General features: G+C 38.3%; 1 protein-coding gene across 1 annotated transcript in view; it reads right to left on the bottom strand.

The window, feature by feature from the left end:
• The window catches only part of epb41l4a (erythrocyte membrane protein band 4.1 like 4A), a 63,079-nt gene that overhangs the window by 26,152 nt on the left and 18,502 nt on the right, over positions 1 to 18,425 (bottom strand). Inside the window, exons 2-6 of the mRNA XM_022680884.2 lie at positions 13,544 to 13,648; positions 5,794 to 5,845; positions 5,063 to 5,141; positions 4,103 to 4,200; positions 2,779 to 2,899 (exon numbers count right to left, since the gene is read on the bottom strand). Coding sequence (XP_022536605.2) covers positions 2,779 to 2,899; positions 4,103 to 4,200; positions 5,063 to 5,141; positions 5,794 to 5,845; positions 13,544 to 13,648 — 455 coding nt within the window. The remainder of the gene's footprint in view (positions 1 to 2,778; positions 2,900 to 4,102; positions 4,201 to 5,062; positions 5,142 to 5,793; positions 5,846 to 13,543; positions 13,649 to 18,425) is intronic.

Here is an 18,425-nt window from a genome sequence, read left to right as displayed (position 1 = left end):
ACTTTAACAAGGAGATCGACTAGACATCTGGAACAGATCTCCAAACATCAGGCAACCCTTATGCAATAGACAGTATCTACCTAAAGTGCTTCAAAACGTTTGGTAGATTGTATATGTCAACTTTCATTTAATATATATATATATATATATATATAAAGTTGTCATATGCATATATATTGATTGAACATGCTATATTAATACATTGTACTATATCAATGTTCAGTCAATATATGTCAGTTGTCATGTCTTGGCCCTGTTCCGTGTCTGTCCTGTTCTGTCTCTGTGTTTGTTTAGCTGTCCTACTCCATGCCTGTGTCATTCTGCACATGGTCCTGTGTGTCTCTCCCTGTGTTTCATTTGTAGCTCCGCCCCCTCGTTACTTGTCCTCAGGTGTTTCTTCTTTTACATCTGTTTGGGTGTTGATTTTCTTAGCGTTTCTATGTTTTAGTTAATTTCTCAATTCTCTTTATTTCTGGTTCTTTGTTTGTTTCCTTGTTTATATATTTTTCAAGAAATTACTTGCATTTGGATCCTCTCTCCACGTCCTCTCCCTGCTTAAACCCTGACATCAGAATTTGTTCAATACTTATCAAAACTTCATGAAATATTTCCTGTTTGGCTTACCATAATATACAGGCATATTATAAACTAGGTCTTGCCACAAGATCCTGCAGGTTAAACACATGTTGGAAGCGTAGCATCAACAATTAACATACGATACAATAAAATATCATTGCTGTTCCTGTAAATTACCTGCTGACACACCTTCAGAGTGTGAACGAGCGGGTTAGTTTCCTTTGCTGCGCCATTAAAATAGCAATTTGGCAAAGTCAGAGCTCACCTGGCTCTTAAATGTAATGGCAAGTGATGCAATGATTGGTGCGTTACGCCCAAAATAAGAATTAAAAAAAGAGAATTAATAGTATATCTTTTGCATGTTTCGAGTCACACAATGATGCACGGTGGAGGGTTCGCCTACAGATCCCTAAAATAGGGCCTTTCAACAACTCCTTAATGGTGCATTATATATATATATATATATATATATATATGTAAGTGTTAATAAGAGTAGAAAAGAGGTCAAACACCTCAAACCTGCTTTAAAAATGTAACTGCTTCTGATTTTCTCTGAGTCACGTCCAGTTTAATAATTATCTCCATTAGTAGGTCAACCATCCAGTCCGAGTCACGCTCGAGTATTCACGCGTCGACCAGCGTTCAACCTCCTCTCGGTCACGTGACGTCCTTTACTCTATGTGTGCGTTCCCCCTCCGGCGCTACTCTGAGGAACTCCAGACGAGCGAGTAAACGCAGTAAAGGTCAGTGACTGAGCCTGACTGAGGTCTCTGAAGATGAGTCTGCCAGCAGCTCCCATTACAAAGGCGGGGAGCGTGGCCAGAGGGAGGAATCCTCATTATCCTCCTCTACCCAACATTCCAGCAGCGCTCCATTCCCATGCTGAAGCTGAAATGAGCTGAAATTGCCCCCCTGCGTTCTGCACGTTCCTTCATATACAGCTGTGAACAGCAGACAGTGGCAGGGTGCTGATTCCAGAGGTGCAAATTTGGGTAGGAGTAGCAATTTCTGCATTCCAGAACACAGGCATAAGCGAGGAAAATACATACTGGGTGAATAGAAGAGTTATCAGGGTGTTTCAGCCTGAAAAGGGCAGAAGGATGGCCTAAAAAAGAGGAAAATGTACTGTGTGATCTGTAAGTTTAAATACCCTTTAAAAGCTGTGTAAAGTTGCTTATAACCTGTTGTATGTTATTTTAACTCACGGGGCTCATTGCTATCTTACACCCCATCAACCGTCTATTTTCACCCCTTGCACCCGTGCCGTTAAAATAGTGTCTAGGAGTTTAAGAATGAATCTACAATAATAGGCATTGTGGTCTGGAAGTGAGGTTGTGTTCAGGTAAATTTCTGCCGTGTTTCTTTTTTGGCAGTAGGAAATACAGTGGAGGGTGCGCCACTGACTGATTAATACCCTGACAACAGTCAACAGTCAGCTGCCCAATCCTATCTTAGCCATAGAGGAGCACCGTGCAAATACAGCTTTAACATCAACAATAAACAGAATAAAGAATAAAATAACATTACTGCTCCCTTAAATGATAAACTGCTGGTGTATCTTTACAGTGTGAACACACAGGTCAGTATCTGTCTCTGCTGGGACGTGTAAAAGCACTGCGCTGTTAAGATACGAACGCGCCAAAGTCAGAGCTCACCTGCTCACTCTTAAAGGGAATGACCAATAACACATTGATTGGTTTATTTCACGTTCGGCTCAAAATTAAACACACCCATGATTAATAAAAGAAATAGCTCATGCCTTTTAGTGCATTTCTAGCTATGCAAGGCATATTTTTTGCATTCTCATGATACCAACAACACGCAGACATGCTATGTGATGCTAAATCCAGCTACGTGATGCTTCATAAGTGACATATACTGAATATCCTGAGAGCATCACAACAGGATAGTGGTTATAAAGCATTGTCTTGCACAAATAATGACCTGTATAAATAATAATCATTTCATACTCCAATGGCTGCTGGTGTGAAGGGGTTTCTCAGTGGAAAAAATAAAAAAAAAAAGAAAAAAGAGAAAAGAGAGAGAGAGAGAGAGAGTTAAATGTTGCCATTTATCTGCTGTTCAGTAGCAGCACTCTCGCAACAATCTGCTATAATCTGTTATTAGGATTATGGATTATTATGGATTAGGAGTGTGGTGTGGAGCGGGGTTAAAGGTTTACTCTGGATTTTCACTGCTTACATCAGAGTTTTGTGGATCTGCTCAATGGCCTCCTCCAGGTCTTCCTTCTGATCTGGCACAAAGCGATACTCCGAGACGTAGCCGGACACATGTCTGTACGGGTCGTAATCTCCCAGCTCAGCTGAGGGAAAAGAAAAAGCAAACACACAATGCTCATTGCTATCTTACACCCTGTAAAAAAAAGTCTATTTTCACGCCTTGCACCTGTGTCATTTCTTTAGCAACAGTGCTTGTGGATATATCTCTATACTCTGACGGGCGTGGTGGTCTGGTTCAGGTACATTTTTTGGTCTATTGCTATCTTGGCAATGGAAAACACAGGTGTGCCACTGACTGAATACAACCTAGACAGCTTTGTGGCTGCACTACTAGTGATAATTATTTTAATATTCAGAGTGTTCGGCAGCTGCTTAAAGGAGCCCATGGGTGCTAATTATTGGAACAAGGTTAGAGGAGCAAAGTATACAGTCATGCCATACTGACATTGTTTAATAGTAAGTGTGAACAGGACCTAGCATTAAGAAGCTAATTAGGGTGTGAGATTAAATCTATAGGGGTCTACTTACTTAACTACACACAGAAATAGTAGTCGTGACCTTTTTTTTTAGTTTAAATGAGTGAATTAATTTGCTCAAGTTCATAATTAATGTCACAGTTCGCTGCTCTTGGGCTTTTTATAGTTTCTACTATTGCATCTAAAAAAATAGATGCATTGAAAAAATAAGCATGTATGTAATATGGATGTATTACACACAGAGTGATCTATTTTAAACATTTATTTATTTAAAAAAATCAGTGTCTCGGAAATACTATGTAAGACCAATTAGTACTTTTGGCAGTGTGGGCAGTGTGTCAAATCCTGCTGGAAAATGAAACCCGCATCTCCATTAAAGTCGTCAGCATTTGTCAGATTGGCAATTTTGACTGTGTGTCTCTCCACTCTTCCTCCAGACTCTGCTCCCTTGATTTACTGATGATCAGTGATGGTTTGGAGAGTCATGTCATCTGCTGGTGTTGATCCACTGTGTTATATACGGAGATGCGGATTTCATTTTCCAGCAGGATTTGGCACACTGCCCACACTGCCAAAAGTACTAACTGCTCTTATATAATACTCTAATTTTCTGAGACACTGATGTTTTTGTTTAGTGGCTGTAAGCCAAAAAACTCAACAATAAAAGAAATAAACACTTGAGTGAACTGTATTACTGAAATAAAGTAACTTTTCCATGATATTCTACTATAGTACAGCTCATATCATGGCTCAATTTGATACCAGAATTTTTTTAGCTTTTTAATAGAAAATCTGAGGGCTGATATTTACATTGTATAGCCAGAGCTGCCATCTGTGTGCTGATATTGAACGCACATGGAAGTCTTCCCTGCAGCACATCCTGCTTCACCTGCAGGAAGAACTGGTACCTGAAACAAGACAATCACATCAATCAGACACACTCTGAAATCAAAGACTCTATATAATAACATTCATACGCTACACCACACAGCTGCTGCGCTCAGAAAATGATCCGAGTTAGCCAGGCAGAGCTAATAGCTGTGCAAACAGGATGCATGATGTAAAATTGGATAGATACGGTTTCAGTATTGCTATTGCTATATTGTCTTCGGCTGCAGTATGTAAATAAGCCATCCAGCCAATCTCAGATGTTAGAGAGGAATGTTTCAGGTTTATTCTGAACTTTTTGAGTTTGTAAACTAAGAGTTTACTAAGATTTCAGCCCAGCATTATTTAGGATCCCAAACCAACTCTAGAGTGTTTTTGTTTGTGGTAATAATGTGATCTGACCTCAATTTGACCACATATTAAATATATACAGTAATCCTCATAGTTGAGGAACAGCTGTTCAGGTGCAGTTTAACCAGATTTATCATTCAAATAATTACTACAGCCATTAAATAATGCATCTCCGCTGCTGCTACATTCTAAATTACACTGAAATATACGAGCTAGCCAGGACACGAACCTTCTTCCTGTATTTACAGTACTTTATCAACCCCGCCCAACCCCTGACCAATCAGTGGAGAGAACATGCTCATGTGATTTGTCGTGACCTATTTGTTTGCACTTGCAGTTTTCATTATGTAAAACCAAAAATTCAAGGATAATATCGTGACAGGAATATGCATCAATACAAGATATTTACATACAATATGATACTTTGCTTCTAAAGTGCATCCCAACTCTGTACTAATATATTCTACACGCAATTTTCCAATTTCATCCATTTAAATCTCGCATTATAAAACATTACACACAAAAACACACCTTGTAATTTCCTCTTTTAGCTTACAGGGATCTTCTGTGTAAAATTTAACACCGAAATAGAGGGTGTACGGAGGGCCGGCTGCAAAGAGAAACATAAAAGCAAGCGTTAAATTGGACATAATGAGAGGATATGGTGCATTTTCTTATCAAAAGCAGGTGAAAAAGAGCATGCAGTCCATTAATGTTCCAGACAAGAGGACACAGGAAAACACAATAGCCGTGTAGAGATTTGTAATTTGGCGGAAAAGTAGTTTAAACATTAGAGAATGTGGAATAATTCAGTTTAATTGGTTTATTGGTTTTTAATAAGCACTCCATGCACTTTGTATTATCAAAGCAGCAGCAGTTTTTGGTCAATTCAGTTACAATTTTGTGCTTTAGATTCTAACTTTACGCATAAAGATAAAAATGTCCATGTAATTAAGATTGTAATTATTTAAAGCCAGCAGGGTCCTCAGCTTAATCAGATCATTAGATGATGAGGAGAAGCATTAGCTTCAACGCAGGACCTCCACCTAAAATATCTGCGCAGTTTCACACTGCGATAATCAATTTTTAATCAGAGGAGGAGAGTGGAGGGTAATCACGAGGTTAATATGGCTACATGTAGGGCTATTTTATGAGCTACGGGTCAGAGATAAAGAGCTGTAATATGAACATGATGCTGGATTTATCATTAATACCATTTTCTCCACAACAGGAAAGAAACAGATAAGAGACAAGACACTCACTCGTTATCAGATCTTTATGTTCGGCGAGGGTTTTCGTAGGATCGAGCCAATACTGGAAAAAGAACAGACAATATATTACATTATTCACATTATTATTATTATTAAACCACAGACATCAGATGACCAGGGTCAAATTTCCCAAAAACATCTTATTATTAAAAATTAGTGAGCAGTATAAAAGTAATAGCCTTTAGTTTTTTTTTTATCTTTGTAATAAAACGCACAGTTGGGTCAGTGGTCTTCAAGCATTGATGACACTGTATGCTTGATATGCTTATTAATAAGCATATAAGTATATTGACGATATGATGAAAAAATGTATCACGATATGATAAAAACACTCTTTTACCTATTATTTCGATCCCAAACCACTCATTAGGACTCCTATTACTAGTGATGCCCCAACACCAGGAGAGTAAAGACTAACACACGCCTCCTCCGATACATGTGAAGTCAGACTCCGCCTCTTTTTTCTTGAACTGCTGCTGATGCTATAGTATTGCCGAGTAGCATCACACTAAGCGCTAACGCTCGGAGGAACACGCAGTGACTCGGTTCCGATACATCAGCTCACAGATGCAGCCTTGTGCTGATCCACATCACCCTTAAGGAGTGATGTGGGGAAAGAGCGCCATCTACTGTACTGTACCCACCCAGAGAGAGCCAGACTAATTGTGCCGACGGTAAGCAACAGGAACAGGATTCGAATCGGCAATCTACTGATCATAGTGGCAGCGCCTCAGTCCGCTGGACCACTCAGAGCTCCATCTTTTACCGTTTTAAACCAACAAAAGCAGAGGGAAAAGAGGGGAAAGAGCACCATCTACTGTACTCAGGCAAGCTGCATGACTGGGATTCGAACTCGCAATCTCCCGATCATAGAGGCAGCGATTTAGACCTAAAGTGTAGACTTAAAGCGCTTTTTACTATAGTGTTTAAACAATAAATTTCTAATCAAGTGAATATAATATAACCTATTTTGCTTTAAGCGCATTTTTACCAGGAACATTTTATTCATGTCTTTTAAAAATCTTCTTCATGCTCACTGAGGAGCTACAAAGTAAATCTGTATTAATAAAGTGCTTCCGCACACACTCTACCTGCGCGGTAAACACACTCTAAATGCACCTCTGGGAGATCACAGAGAGCTGGTCTCGTTTTATTGAAGTTTAAATTGTGAATCTGAGCTCTGAGTTTGAGCTCTGAGAGATGTTCAGTCATGCAAGCAGCAGCATAATATGAGGCCCATTAAATTGGACTGTAAAACAGGCTCGTTAAAAATTTGGGGTAAGAGTCATTACCGCCTCCATCAATAAAACATGAAGCGGGAGCAGGTCACGGCACGCAGCCGGGCGGAGAGCGAGGCTCACGCAAAAAAAAACGACTTCAATCCATTCTGGAGGCGACGCTCTTAAAGTTACACTGCACTCCTGCACGACTGCTTTATTACAGTCTTTTACAGTATTTAATATTTTTTAAGGGCGTTTTCACACCAGCACTATTTGGTTCAGATGAAATGGACTCTGGTTCGTTTTTTGTACCCCAGGTGTGAAAAAAGAAATTGCACTCTGATGGAGATCACAATAACCGAACCAAGGAGCTAGAGGAGGTAGTCATCATCATCATCATCATCAGAACATGATCCAGTCTCGATCCGACGCAGCTATCAAATATCGTCACTGTCCTATGACAAACACTTATCTCCATTTTTGTCCATTTTTAGTTTACTACATTACAGCCAAACAGCCACACTGTGCCAAAATTTCTTGATGCACGGACCAATAGAAACTCTTCAAAATGACCTGGAATAAACTCTTTTTACATTGACTTCCATTGAAAGTTTACAAGGTTTTTCTCTCTCCTGTAAAGTTGCTGTTTTGGACACAAGTGTTTTTCATTGGACAGCGACGAAATACTCCTTTTATTTGAGCTGCTGATAAGGTGCAGTTTAATCTGATTTATTAGCAAGATAATGCTAATTACCACAGCTATGAACAAACGCTGTCCCTGCTGCTCCATGCTGTTTACACATGCAGTAATGTGCAGCGTTCACTGCTCACATCTGCTGTGCTGCACGTTTTATTAAGAACACTGTGTTTGAAATGCAATGGCATTTTTTTTGCGCTCTTTGTTAAAGCAGCTTCACTGTATTTACTTTCTTGCTCCCTCGCCAGAGAGATCATTTAGAAAAAATAAGAGACCTCTTAAAAATGATGAGTTTCTTTGATTTTAACAAATTTGAACAAAACCTCTGGAGTATAATCAAGAGGAAGATGGATGATCACAAGCCATCAAACCATTAAAGCTGAACTGCTTGAATTTTTGCAACAGGAGTGAGTAGCATAAAGTAATCCAAAAGCAGTGTGTAAGACTGGTGGAGGAGAACATGATGACAAGATGCATGATGAAAACTGTGATTAAAAACCAGGGATATTCCACCAAATATTGATTTCTGAACTCTTAAAACTTTATGAATAAGAACTTGTTGAGGTCTGAAAGCTCTGCATTTTTTTTTGTTATTTCAGCCATTTCTCATTTTCTGCAAATAAATATAAATATAAATAAATTTTAATATTTTTATTAAGAATTTGGGAGAAATGTTGTCTGTAGTTTATAGAATAAAACAACAATGTTCATTTTACTCAAACATAAACCTATAAATAGCAAAATCAGAGAAACTGATTCAGAAACTGAAGTGCTCTCTTCATTTTTTTTCGGAGCTGTATATTGTTAAAGTCTTGTATCATTCTCCTGAACCCAATATCGTGTCTTGTGAGATTTATTGTGTCTTGTCACACCCCTATTCTCCAGTGAACAGTTGGATAGTGACTGTATGTCAGTTCCTTTTTGCCAGCCGTGTAAAAATTGGTGAAAATCAGTGAATCTGAGTGAACGCCAGATGTCAGGAGCAGTGTGTGATATGCTAATCTTTAGACAGTGAGGCGTGGTGCTGCTGTTGTGCTAAATCTCGTCTCTCCCGGAAAAACAAGTTGCGGATGGCTTCCTCTCTGTCGTCTATTAATATCACAGCATCACAGCACCTCCCGTCTCGCCTCCTGCTCCAGCTTCTCGAGTCTGAAACCGATAAACACCAAACATCTCAGAATCCTGCGCCGATACAGATTAGCGGAGCTGCGCGGCTAGGCTAATTAACACCTGCTAATGCGCGCTGGCTCGCCTACGCTGAACATTTCAGCACTTCTGTGAATTCCTGGAGGAGCACAGTCGGTTTTATCGCAGGTGAAGTTCAGAGGAGGAGAGCAGGCTCACACTTTGATCATTCGTGCGAGAGTACGCATGATAGTGAGAGTGCATGCTAATGAATAATAATAATAATAATGCTGTATAATCTTATCAACCACTTAGCAACCACCTCAGCATTGGAGGATCTAGGATTTTAGGATCTATTAAGGGGCCCTCAAGGACCACAATATTCATAGAGAGGCCAAATATTATTTCACCAGTCTTTTTTCAAGTGTTTACACACATGAAAAACCTATGGAGTTAATTTTGTAGCCAAATCTTTACACAAAAAATAAAAATGTGCAACCAACATGTATAAATCCTATGAATAAAAATGTTGTGTATGTTGCAAATTCAAAGAAGAAAATAATATATGAAATATACAGCTCTGGAAAAAATGAAGAGATCACTTCAGTTTCTGAATCAGTTTCTCTGATTTTGCTATTTATAGGTATATATGTGACTATAATAAATATTATTGTTTTATTCTATAAACTACAGACAACATTTCTCCCAAATATATAAACAAAAAATGTTGGAAAATCAGATCATTTAAACAAGAAAACAAGTTGATATTCACAAAGTTTTAAGAGTTCAGAAATCAATATTTGGTGGAATAACCCTGGTTGTTTTTAATCACAGTTTTTTTTCATGCATCTTGGCATCATGTTCTCCTCCTCCAGTCTTACACACTGCTTTGGACTGCTTTTATGCTTTAACATTCCTGCTACAAAATTAAAGCAGTTCAGTTTGGTTTGATGATCAGCTTGTGATCATTCATCTTGCTCTTGATTATATTCCAGAGATTTTCAATTTGGTAAAATCAGAGAAACTCATCATTTTTAAGTGATGTCTTATTTTTTTTCCAGAGCTGTATATATATATATATTTTAAATATACTTGGTTACTTTATTATTTTTTTGCAGTTATTCAGAAGTAGTTTGCGTATCGCAGGTGCAGTCTCGAGGAGCCGAGCGCCTCACACTTAATAAAACGAGCGCTCGTGAGAGTGTGAGCGTGAGTGTGAGTGTGAGTGCATGCTAATGAAGCTGCCTAAAATATTTCAAGTCAGCAAGTCAAAATTAATGACAGTGAGGACGATTTGAGGGACTCTGCTGATGCACACACACACACACACACACGCACGCACACATGCATGCATGCATCTGCGTATACACAGGGACGCAAATTAGCGCCGGGCATGATCAAATTAGAATTAGCTAATTGAATTGGCTAATCTTATCTAATAATCACAGCGCTGCAGCTGGGAGGTTTGCGGTGCGGCCGGATTTATGCAAATGAGAGGCTGCGGAAGACAATCTGGGAATGGCACGATCCGTGAAGACAAAAGGAAAAGCCTTTTAATGCCACAGTCCAGCACTTTCAAACAAACACAGGCGGAGACTGTAGTAAATGTCAGGGAAGCAGACGCTGTGGGATCATGAAGCTGGGAAGCTTTTCTTCTGTTCCTTACAGAGATTTTAAAGGAACGTTTTATCTTTAAATTCTTGCTAATTGGCTTGGAAAAGCTAACGTATTGTTTTCTTTAATCTTTTATTATTAGTAACCACCTTAGCGATGGTGGATCTAGGATCTTCCTGAGTAAGGGGGCATCAATATCAAGGTCTACAATATTCATAGAAAGCCAAATTTAATTCGACCAATCACACAATGTTTAAACACTTGAAAAATCTATAGAGATAATTTTGTGCCAAAATTTATTCTACACAGGGAAAATAAAATCTGCAATCAAAATGTATGAAACCTATGAAAAAAAAAAAAAAAAGTGTATGTTGCAAATTTAAAACAAAAAAATATATATGTAATATATACACCGGGTTCATACACGTTTTAACCAATACATTTCCATCATTTTTTACGTGACTTTTTCATGCATTTAAGGTAACTTTTTATGATTTTTGAAACATCAAAGCACCCACAGACAATAAAACCAAAAATCAACTAAAACTATAATTAAAATTAATTAAAGTAGGTCTAAAATGATTCAGATAAAATGCTTACACACAATCTTTATTAATAATAAAATATGTGTCATGAGAAGCTCTATTGTGTAGGGATTAATTACTGAATTAACTCTGAGCTGATGTATTTATTAGGTCAAAACAGAAAACTGAAACACAAAGATTTGTATTTTTATTTTTCCAAAACTTATCCAGTCCTGAAAATTTCTATTTTTAAATTCCATGACTTATCCAGGTTTTTTATTACCCTGTATACAGTTCTGAAAAAAAAAATACAAAACTGACCACCTAAAAATGATGAGTTTCTTTGATTTTACAAAATTAAAAACCTCTGGAATATAATCAAGAGGAAGATGGATGATCACAAACCACCAAACTGAACTGCTTAAATTTTTACACCAGGAGTGATGCAAAAGTGGTTAACCAAAAGCAGTGTGTAAGACTGGTGGAGGAGAACATGATTAAATGAATGTGAACATGATTAAAAACCAGGGTTATTCCACCAAATATTGATTTCTGAACTCTTACAACTTTATGAATAGGAACTTGTTTATTTTACTCAAACATATACCTATAAATTGCAAAATCAGAGAAACTAAGTCTGAGTTCCAGAGCTGTATCTTGTTAGCCAGTTGCTGATGCTCCTCTCACATTGGCTGACATCACGTGATGCTCATTGTCACTTTAATGGATACGTGTACACTAAGCAATACTACACATGCACGTTATGTTTAATCGGATTACTCGGATTTACCTTAATCCGATTCTATAATCGAAATAAATTCGTTTGGATTGGAGGAAAGCTTTGCATGTAAAAAACCTACCCAGTAAAATAAAAGAAGCAAAACAAAAGAGTCAGTAGAGTAGTATTAAACGATTTTGCACTTATATGATGCATCAATGCGATGATAGATATCTAGTGTGTTTTTATTTTAGCAGCAGGAAATACAGGTGCACCACTGACTGATTAAAACCCTGACAGCAGTCAACAGTCAGCTGCCCAATCCTATTTTAGCCATACAGGACCATGTATACACCCTATTGTTACTAATATTCACTAATATAATGCAGCATTAAGTTGATTTGTCCATTTCAGGGGTTCTGTGTTTTATAATATCATATTTATGTTTACGATACAAACAAAAGCAATAAACAGTAATGTCAATAGTAAAGCATGTGTAATATAATAATATCAATAAATACTGTAGGGTGCCGAGATTTTCGGGAATGATTGTAGAGTACCAGTACCAGTAAGAAATCTTGTACAGTCTATAAAATCAGACAGATATGAGTTGAGGACGCTTATAAACCTCATGAGCCAAAACGAAACTATGAGAATCGTTCCCAATTACCCCGTCCTGCACTGTAATCAGTGTGTTTTTACAGGTGACAGATTTACGCAGAGGCTGCATCTCTCACCCACTTCTGCCTCTGCTATAAATCCCGGGGAACAGGTCCCACAATGCACCTCTGTGGTGTGAGAAGGTTATGGAAGATTACTGTCATGCTCTTTTACGGCTCTTCCCATCGCTTGCGCTAGAATTTAGCCGCAGGGTGAACGCAATCACTCTCCATCTATTGAATCACCTGAACTAATAATAATGTGTGGAACCGTAGGGAACCCTCTGTTCTAGCAGCACACCTGTAGGTCATGAAGTTTTTAGAGTAGAAATACACACTCTAACATAAATAAAATGTGTAAAAAGTTTTATTTTTATATACAAATTAGGGCTGTCAACATTAAAGCGTTAACGCACACGATTAATTTGGAATAAGGCTGCACGATATTTTGTTAAGCATCGTTAATCATTGCGATGTGCTCATGCACAACAGTCACATCACAGGAAGTGTGATGTCACTTAAGGCAATTAAATTAAACAATACAATGTTTTGATTCTTGACACAACAAGTAGATACACAGCGCTGTCTCTGTGTCTGTGTGAGTGACAGGCTGCTGCTGCCTGAGAAGCACGAGGGGAGTAAACACGAGGTAACCGCATGGGCGTGAGCACGTGTTGAAAGCTGTGCTCCTCAGTCTAGCACAGTTTTACAGCGCAGATATTTTTTCAGTTACAGCTGAATTCACGCTTTTAATCCCAGAAAAACAAACGCTCTTATTTACCTTTTAAAAAAACATTTAAATGCCTGATTAAAGGGCCAATTACTGTTGTTTTACTGTTTTCCTTGGGTTTTGAGTTGAGCTCGGCGCTGACTCAGCTCTTGATTGGCCTGGAGGCGAGACAGCGCTCTGGTGGGGGCGGGGCTGGTGAAGTTATGGGCCCTATATTGTTTATCACCGAAAAATATTGTGCAGCCCTTATTGGGAATCAGTAATGTAATTTTTTTTAATGCAAGTTAATAATGCCTAGAGTTCCCACATGTGCCGTAAAAACGGAATCATCCTTTATTGGCCAATTAAATGTTTCATCCTGTATTTAACCAATATGGTACCCAATTTGTTCCGTATTTTAATAAATGTCCAATACATAAGTAAGAAGACGGAAGACCCAAGTATCAGGACTCACCGTTTGATGGCTGCGGTCGCAGTAGCGCAGCCCGAAGTAGTCGATCTCTGCAAGGTTCACATGGCTAAACACGTAATCCAAGACCACTGAGCCTTTAGTGGATTTCTGTAAAGAAAAAGGGGGAAAAATTAGACATCAAATACAAATACAAGTATGATTTCAAGCCTTCAGTTGAGACGAAATTATTAAAAATATAAAAAAATATTTAAAAAGTCTAAAAAGTCTTTGGTCATTTTTATAGACCAGTTTATAGAATTAGACAAACGTTTCTACAATATAAACAAATATGGTGGAATTTATTGTACTGCGACATTTTCTTGAAATTGATGTTAAAAATTGCAATATATATCGTTTTGCTCACAGTACCGTAATACAGCAACATGCCAAAAGTCGCAGGACAGGAACTACAGTAGTATCGTGTCTCATGATTTCTGACAGATTCCATGAATGCTAAAGAACACTGCACTGATCTGTGATCTGTGGAAGAATTGCTGACAATCCTGACAATTGGTCACCATCATTACCAGCCACTGCACTGTGCTGTCCACTCTGGGTGGTAATATTAGCCTTCTATGATGTGTTTCCAGTACAGCATTATAGCAATATTTTTTTCAACCATAACTCCTGTATCATGATACTGTATGTATCGTATCCCCAGGTTCTTGCCCACACACAGCACTAAACCAAACTCTGACATCTGTGTATTGTTAGAATCTATAAATATTAATCTTGCTCCATTACAAAGAAAATTAGCGCAAGCCAACACCTCAGGTTGTAGACTTCTAATAGACTTCAAGGCTTCTGAGCACCAGCGCTGCTCTGGTATGACAAATGTTCACAGTCTGACTTCCAGGCACATATAAAAGAGTTATTACAGGAAACAGAGTGTGTCAAACACTGATGAAATGTCATCTAAATCAGTTTTAAAGAAGATACTTCAATAGGAGGTAGGAAAGCAGAGTGAGTTCTGAATGTGACAGCTGGATCGTTATCTCAGAGAAGAAGCCGGATGCAGCCGAACGCTTTTCTTTCAGGTATAAAAGGCAACGTTTCTCTTTATTCCTCTATGAAACTTCATTTTCTATAAATCCTGAACAGATCCAGCGTAAAGCTCGCCCACAGCTAAACCTGATTAAACAGGGCGGTGATGAATACGCTGTCACCTGGCAGGCAGATGGCTCCCTGCTCTGGGCTGAAAGGGTGTTTGTGATGGCTCGGCTGCGGAAGGCGACCTCCTACTGATAATTCTGAAATATTAATGTGACGTTGATGAAATGTTTCCTTTAAAATGACTCTTAAAGTGTGTGTGTGAGATTGCTGAAGAGCTGCATCTGCACTTACAGCCTGACATGAGCTTACAGCTTACACTAGAACCACATTAGACTGTTACACTGACGTGACATTAATACCAGTGAAACATCTTTTACATGTTACATATATTTATGCAACAACTGCAGCCAAACAAGAACGCAATTACTGGGAGAATGCTAATTTATATCAGTAACATTCCTACTAAAATAAAAATGCTTCAGTCTAGATGCTTCTTTTACTCTCAGCTTGTCCAGAAATGCATGTGTTAAGCATGTGTAAAGCACTAGCAGGCAGCGGGGGGCGGGGTATCACTGAAGACCTCTCTCTCTCTCTAGTAGTAGAGTAGGGGTGGGACAATACATCCAAATTGGATATGGATATATCCTATTGTTTTCATTTGCAATACACTATCAATGTATCATCAAATATCTATACGGTGTATTTATTGAAACATACTGTAGGAGATCTTTAAGCACTGATTATATTTTCATATCATATGCAATAATAAAATTTAATTTTCTTTTTGTTGCAGTAGTGTATTCCTGAAATATTTTAAATGTTTTATTAATTGTTTTGTCATACAGCCAATAGTATCGTATCGCAAAAATACAACAAAATATCGATTTTATATTATTTTTGGGCCATATCGCACACTCATACTGTTAACACAAAAAAGAAAATGTATCCTAATATGATAAAATAGCATCATATTGCCAAGTTTAACTCTCAGCTTGTCCAAAAATGCATGTGTAAAGTGCAAATTTCATTTTTTTCACATTTCAAACTGTAGGGGGAGCCCAGGAGCAAGAAATCCAGCTGATAAATGCAGTTAAATACAGCAACTGTCTCAAAATATGAATCAGAATTTACCTTGGAAAGACCTTTCCTGGCTTTCTGCTGAGTAATTTTAGACAGCTTCAAACTAATTAGCATCACACACACACACAAACACACACACATATAAAATCTGATTTAAAAAAAAGAAGCAGTCAGAACAACACTGCAGCAGAACAGCAATTATGCAAAGTTATTAAAACCAATTTTTACATTATGCTGAATTATAAACTACGGACAACATTTCTCCAAGTAAAAATATTAGTGTCCTCATTCTGCCATTTACCTACTAAACCACTATAACCACTATAATAAAGGTTTTGTCATCTGCGTGACAGTCATAATAAACGTGTTTTAATGTGGCAGCCCTGCTGTTTGTTGTACAGCTCACGCTTATGACACACGCAAGCTCGAATGACACAACGTCTCTGAGGACACGGAGAGAAACCTGAACTGCGGCTGGTATCTCCCCCTGGGGCCGTGCTAACACACACTTACACACATATTCTTACACACACTCACACACACTCACACACATACTGTTCCACCAACTGTGCCACAGAATGCGTCACTACGGTTCGCATTACTCAAGCGAGACAAAAGCGCAGAGTAGCTAACTTCACAAGATCACCACTAGCATCCTTTAGCATCAATGCTAATGCTAATCAAACATAATTCCACATCATCCAGCCTTGGGGTCAGTCGTACAATTGATAATTCTGTTTAGGTCATACAATATTATCTGGATTATTTACACTTCAAGTAGATGTAGTCTATTCACGAACACAGCTAGCTAAGCTAAGCTAAGCTAAGCTAGCCATATGGCCCAAAGTCAAGGAATGTCTGGCGGTAACCCAAACCTTTGATTTCTATGTTCCTGAAGGCACTGAGGTAAAGTGGTATGGGCTTCTATCACTCATTATGAAATACTGTAAGTCTAGTTGTTGGCCATCTTTGTTGTTAATCCTGAAATTCAAACCCTCAAAGCCCTGAGGGGCCACAGCTCTGGAAACGAGACGTCGTCAGGACTTTCCAGCATGCATTTGCACCCTACGTTTAATACATTTTTCTAAAGGAAATGTACCCCTTTAGATTAACAGAAATATATATATATTTTTTACTGGAACATTTTGGCAAAAATATTGGTACCACTTTAAAATAAGACTACCTTTATAAAGGGTTTATAAATGGTTTACAGTTAGTTTATTAATGGTTACTAATTAGGTTGTAAATGCCTTAAAAATCATTAATAATCAGTTATAACACATGTAGAAAAGGCAACAATATAGATGGCTGTGTAATATAGTTCACTATTTGGCAAACAACAGGTCACTGTCCTTTCTCTGTATGTGTTATAACTGATTATTAATGATTTTAAAGCATTTACAACCTACTTAGTAACCATTAATAAACTAATTGTAAACCATTTATAAACCCTTTATAAAGGTAGTCTTATTTTAAAGTGGTACCAAAATATAGTTTCTGTCCTTGAAGTACAGACCAATATAACAAACCCAATTGAGCACCTGTGGGGCATCCTCAAGTGGAAAATGGCTAACATCCACCAGCACCTTGAAGTCATTATGTGCAGTTCAGTGCAGCTCTGGTAAAAGTTAGGGCTAAGATATACAGCTCTGGAAAAAAAATTGAGACCACCTAAAATTTATGAGTGTCTTTGATTTTACCGAATTGAAAAATTGAAGATGGATGATCACAAGCCCTCAAACCAAGCTGAACTGCTTGAATATTTGCACCAGGAGTAAAGCAGCATAAAGTTATCCAAAAGCAGTGTGTAAGACTGGTGGAGGCGGACATGATGCCAAGATGCATGGAAACTAATTAAAAACCAGGGTTATTAGAATAAAATAAGAGGTACGCTATAGCAACAACATATATGGGTAATGCTAATATTAGCTAGTCATGAACTAGAACAGTTAGTGCAACTTTTGTTCTGGGTCAATTTTTTTCTTGGGGCCCCCAAATGCCTTAAAACGTTTCTGGTCTTAAGCTCTCAATAATGATTTTATTCTGGACACTCAGCCACTGGCACGAGCACGGCACAGTTTACCATCAGCTCCTGAACCTGCTCCCACATTCCTGCCTTATCTTCCTCCCTGATAAGACAATGCAGAGGCTCAGGGTGGGAACATTAGAATAACAGCGGGAGGACAAATATGCGGAGGAAACGTGTTTCCGAGTATTTAACCACACTGCACTCCCTCTCCCAGTCCTGACAGAAGAGATACTCTGTAGAAGAGATAGTAGACTTGAAGGGCATTCCAGCCAAACAGCTAAAAGGTCAACTTCTTGCCGTTAACATTTTTGGCAGCAAAAAAGTCGTTTTTGTATATATTTAGCGGAAAAAAAACAGACTATTTACTACTTTTTAGGTGTAAACATTAATATCGAAGTAAGTAAATGCATCCTGAGCAGAGAATAAAGCTGTGCATATTAGTCCCGCCCTTTGTAAACTTAGGCCCTCCCCTTGAGACAAAACAGCGACTGCCCACATTGCACTGCGCATGCAAGATGGTAGAGTGCAGAACCAAACTTTCAGATCACAGCTCCAATGCTAACAGCAGGGCTCTGAAGGAACTAATACTGTAATTAATGCTGAGTATCGTTTAAAACATTTCGATATCGATACCGGTATGGTACCTTAAATTTGGTACTGATACCCAAATGGTACTTTTTTAAACAACTTTTTCTAAATTGCAACCAAAAATGCAAAATGCTA

The sequence above is a fragment of the Astyanax mexicanus genome, chromosome 20 (genome assembly GCF_023375975.1).
Source record: "Astyanax mexicanus isolate ESR-SI-001 chromosome 20, AstMex3_surface, whole genome shotgun sequence".
NCBI classification, from domain to species: domain Eukaryota; kingdom Metazoa; phylum Chordata; class Actinopteri; order Characiformes; family Acestrorhamphidae; genus Astyanax; species Astyanax mexicanus.
This window is presented reverse-complemented; position numbering and strand designations above follow the sequence as displayed.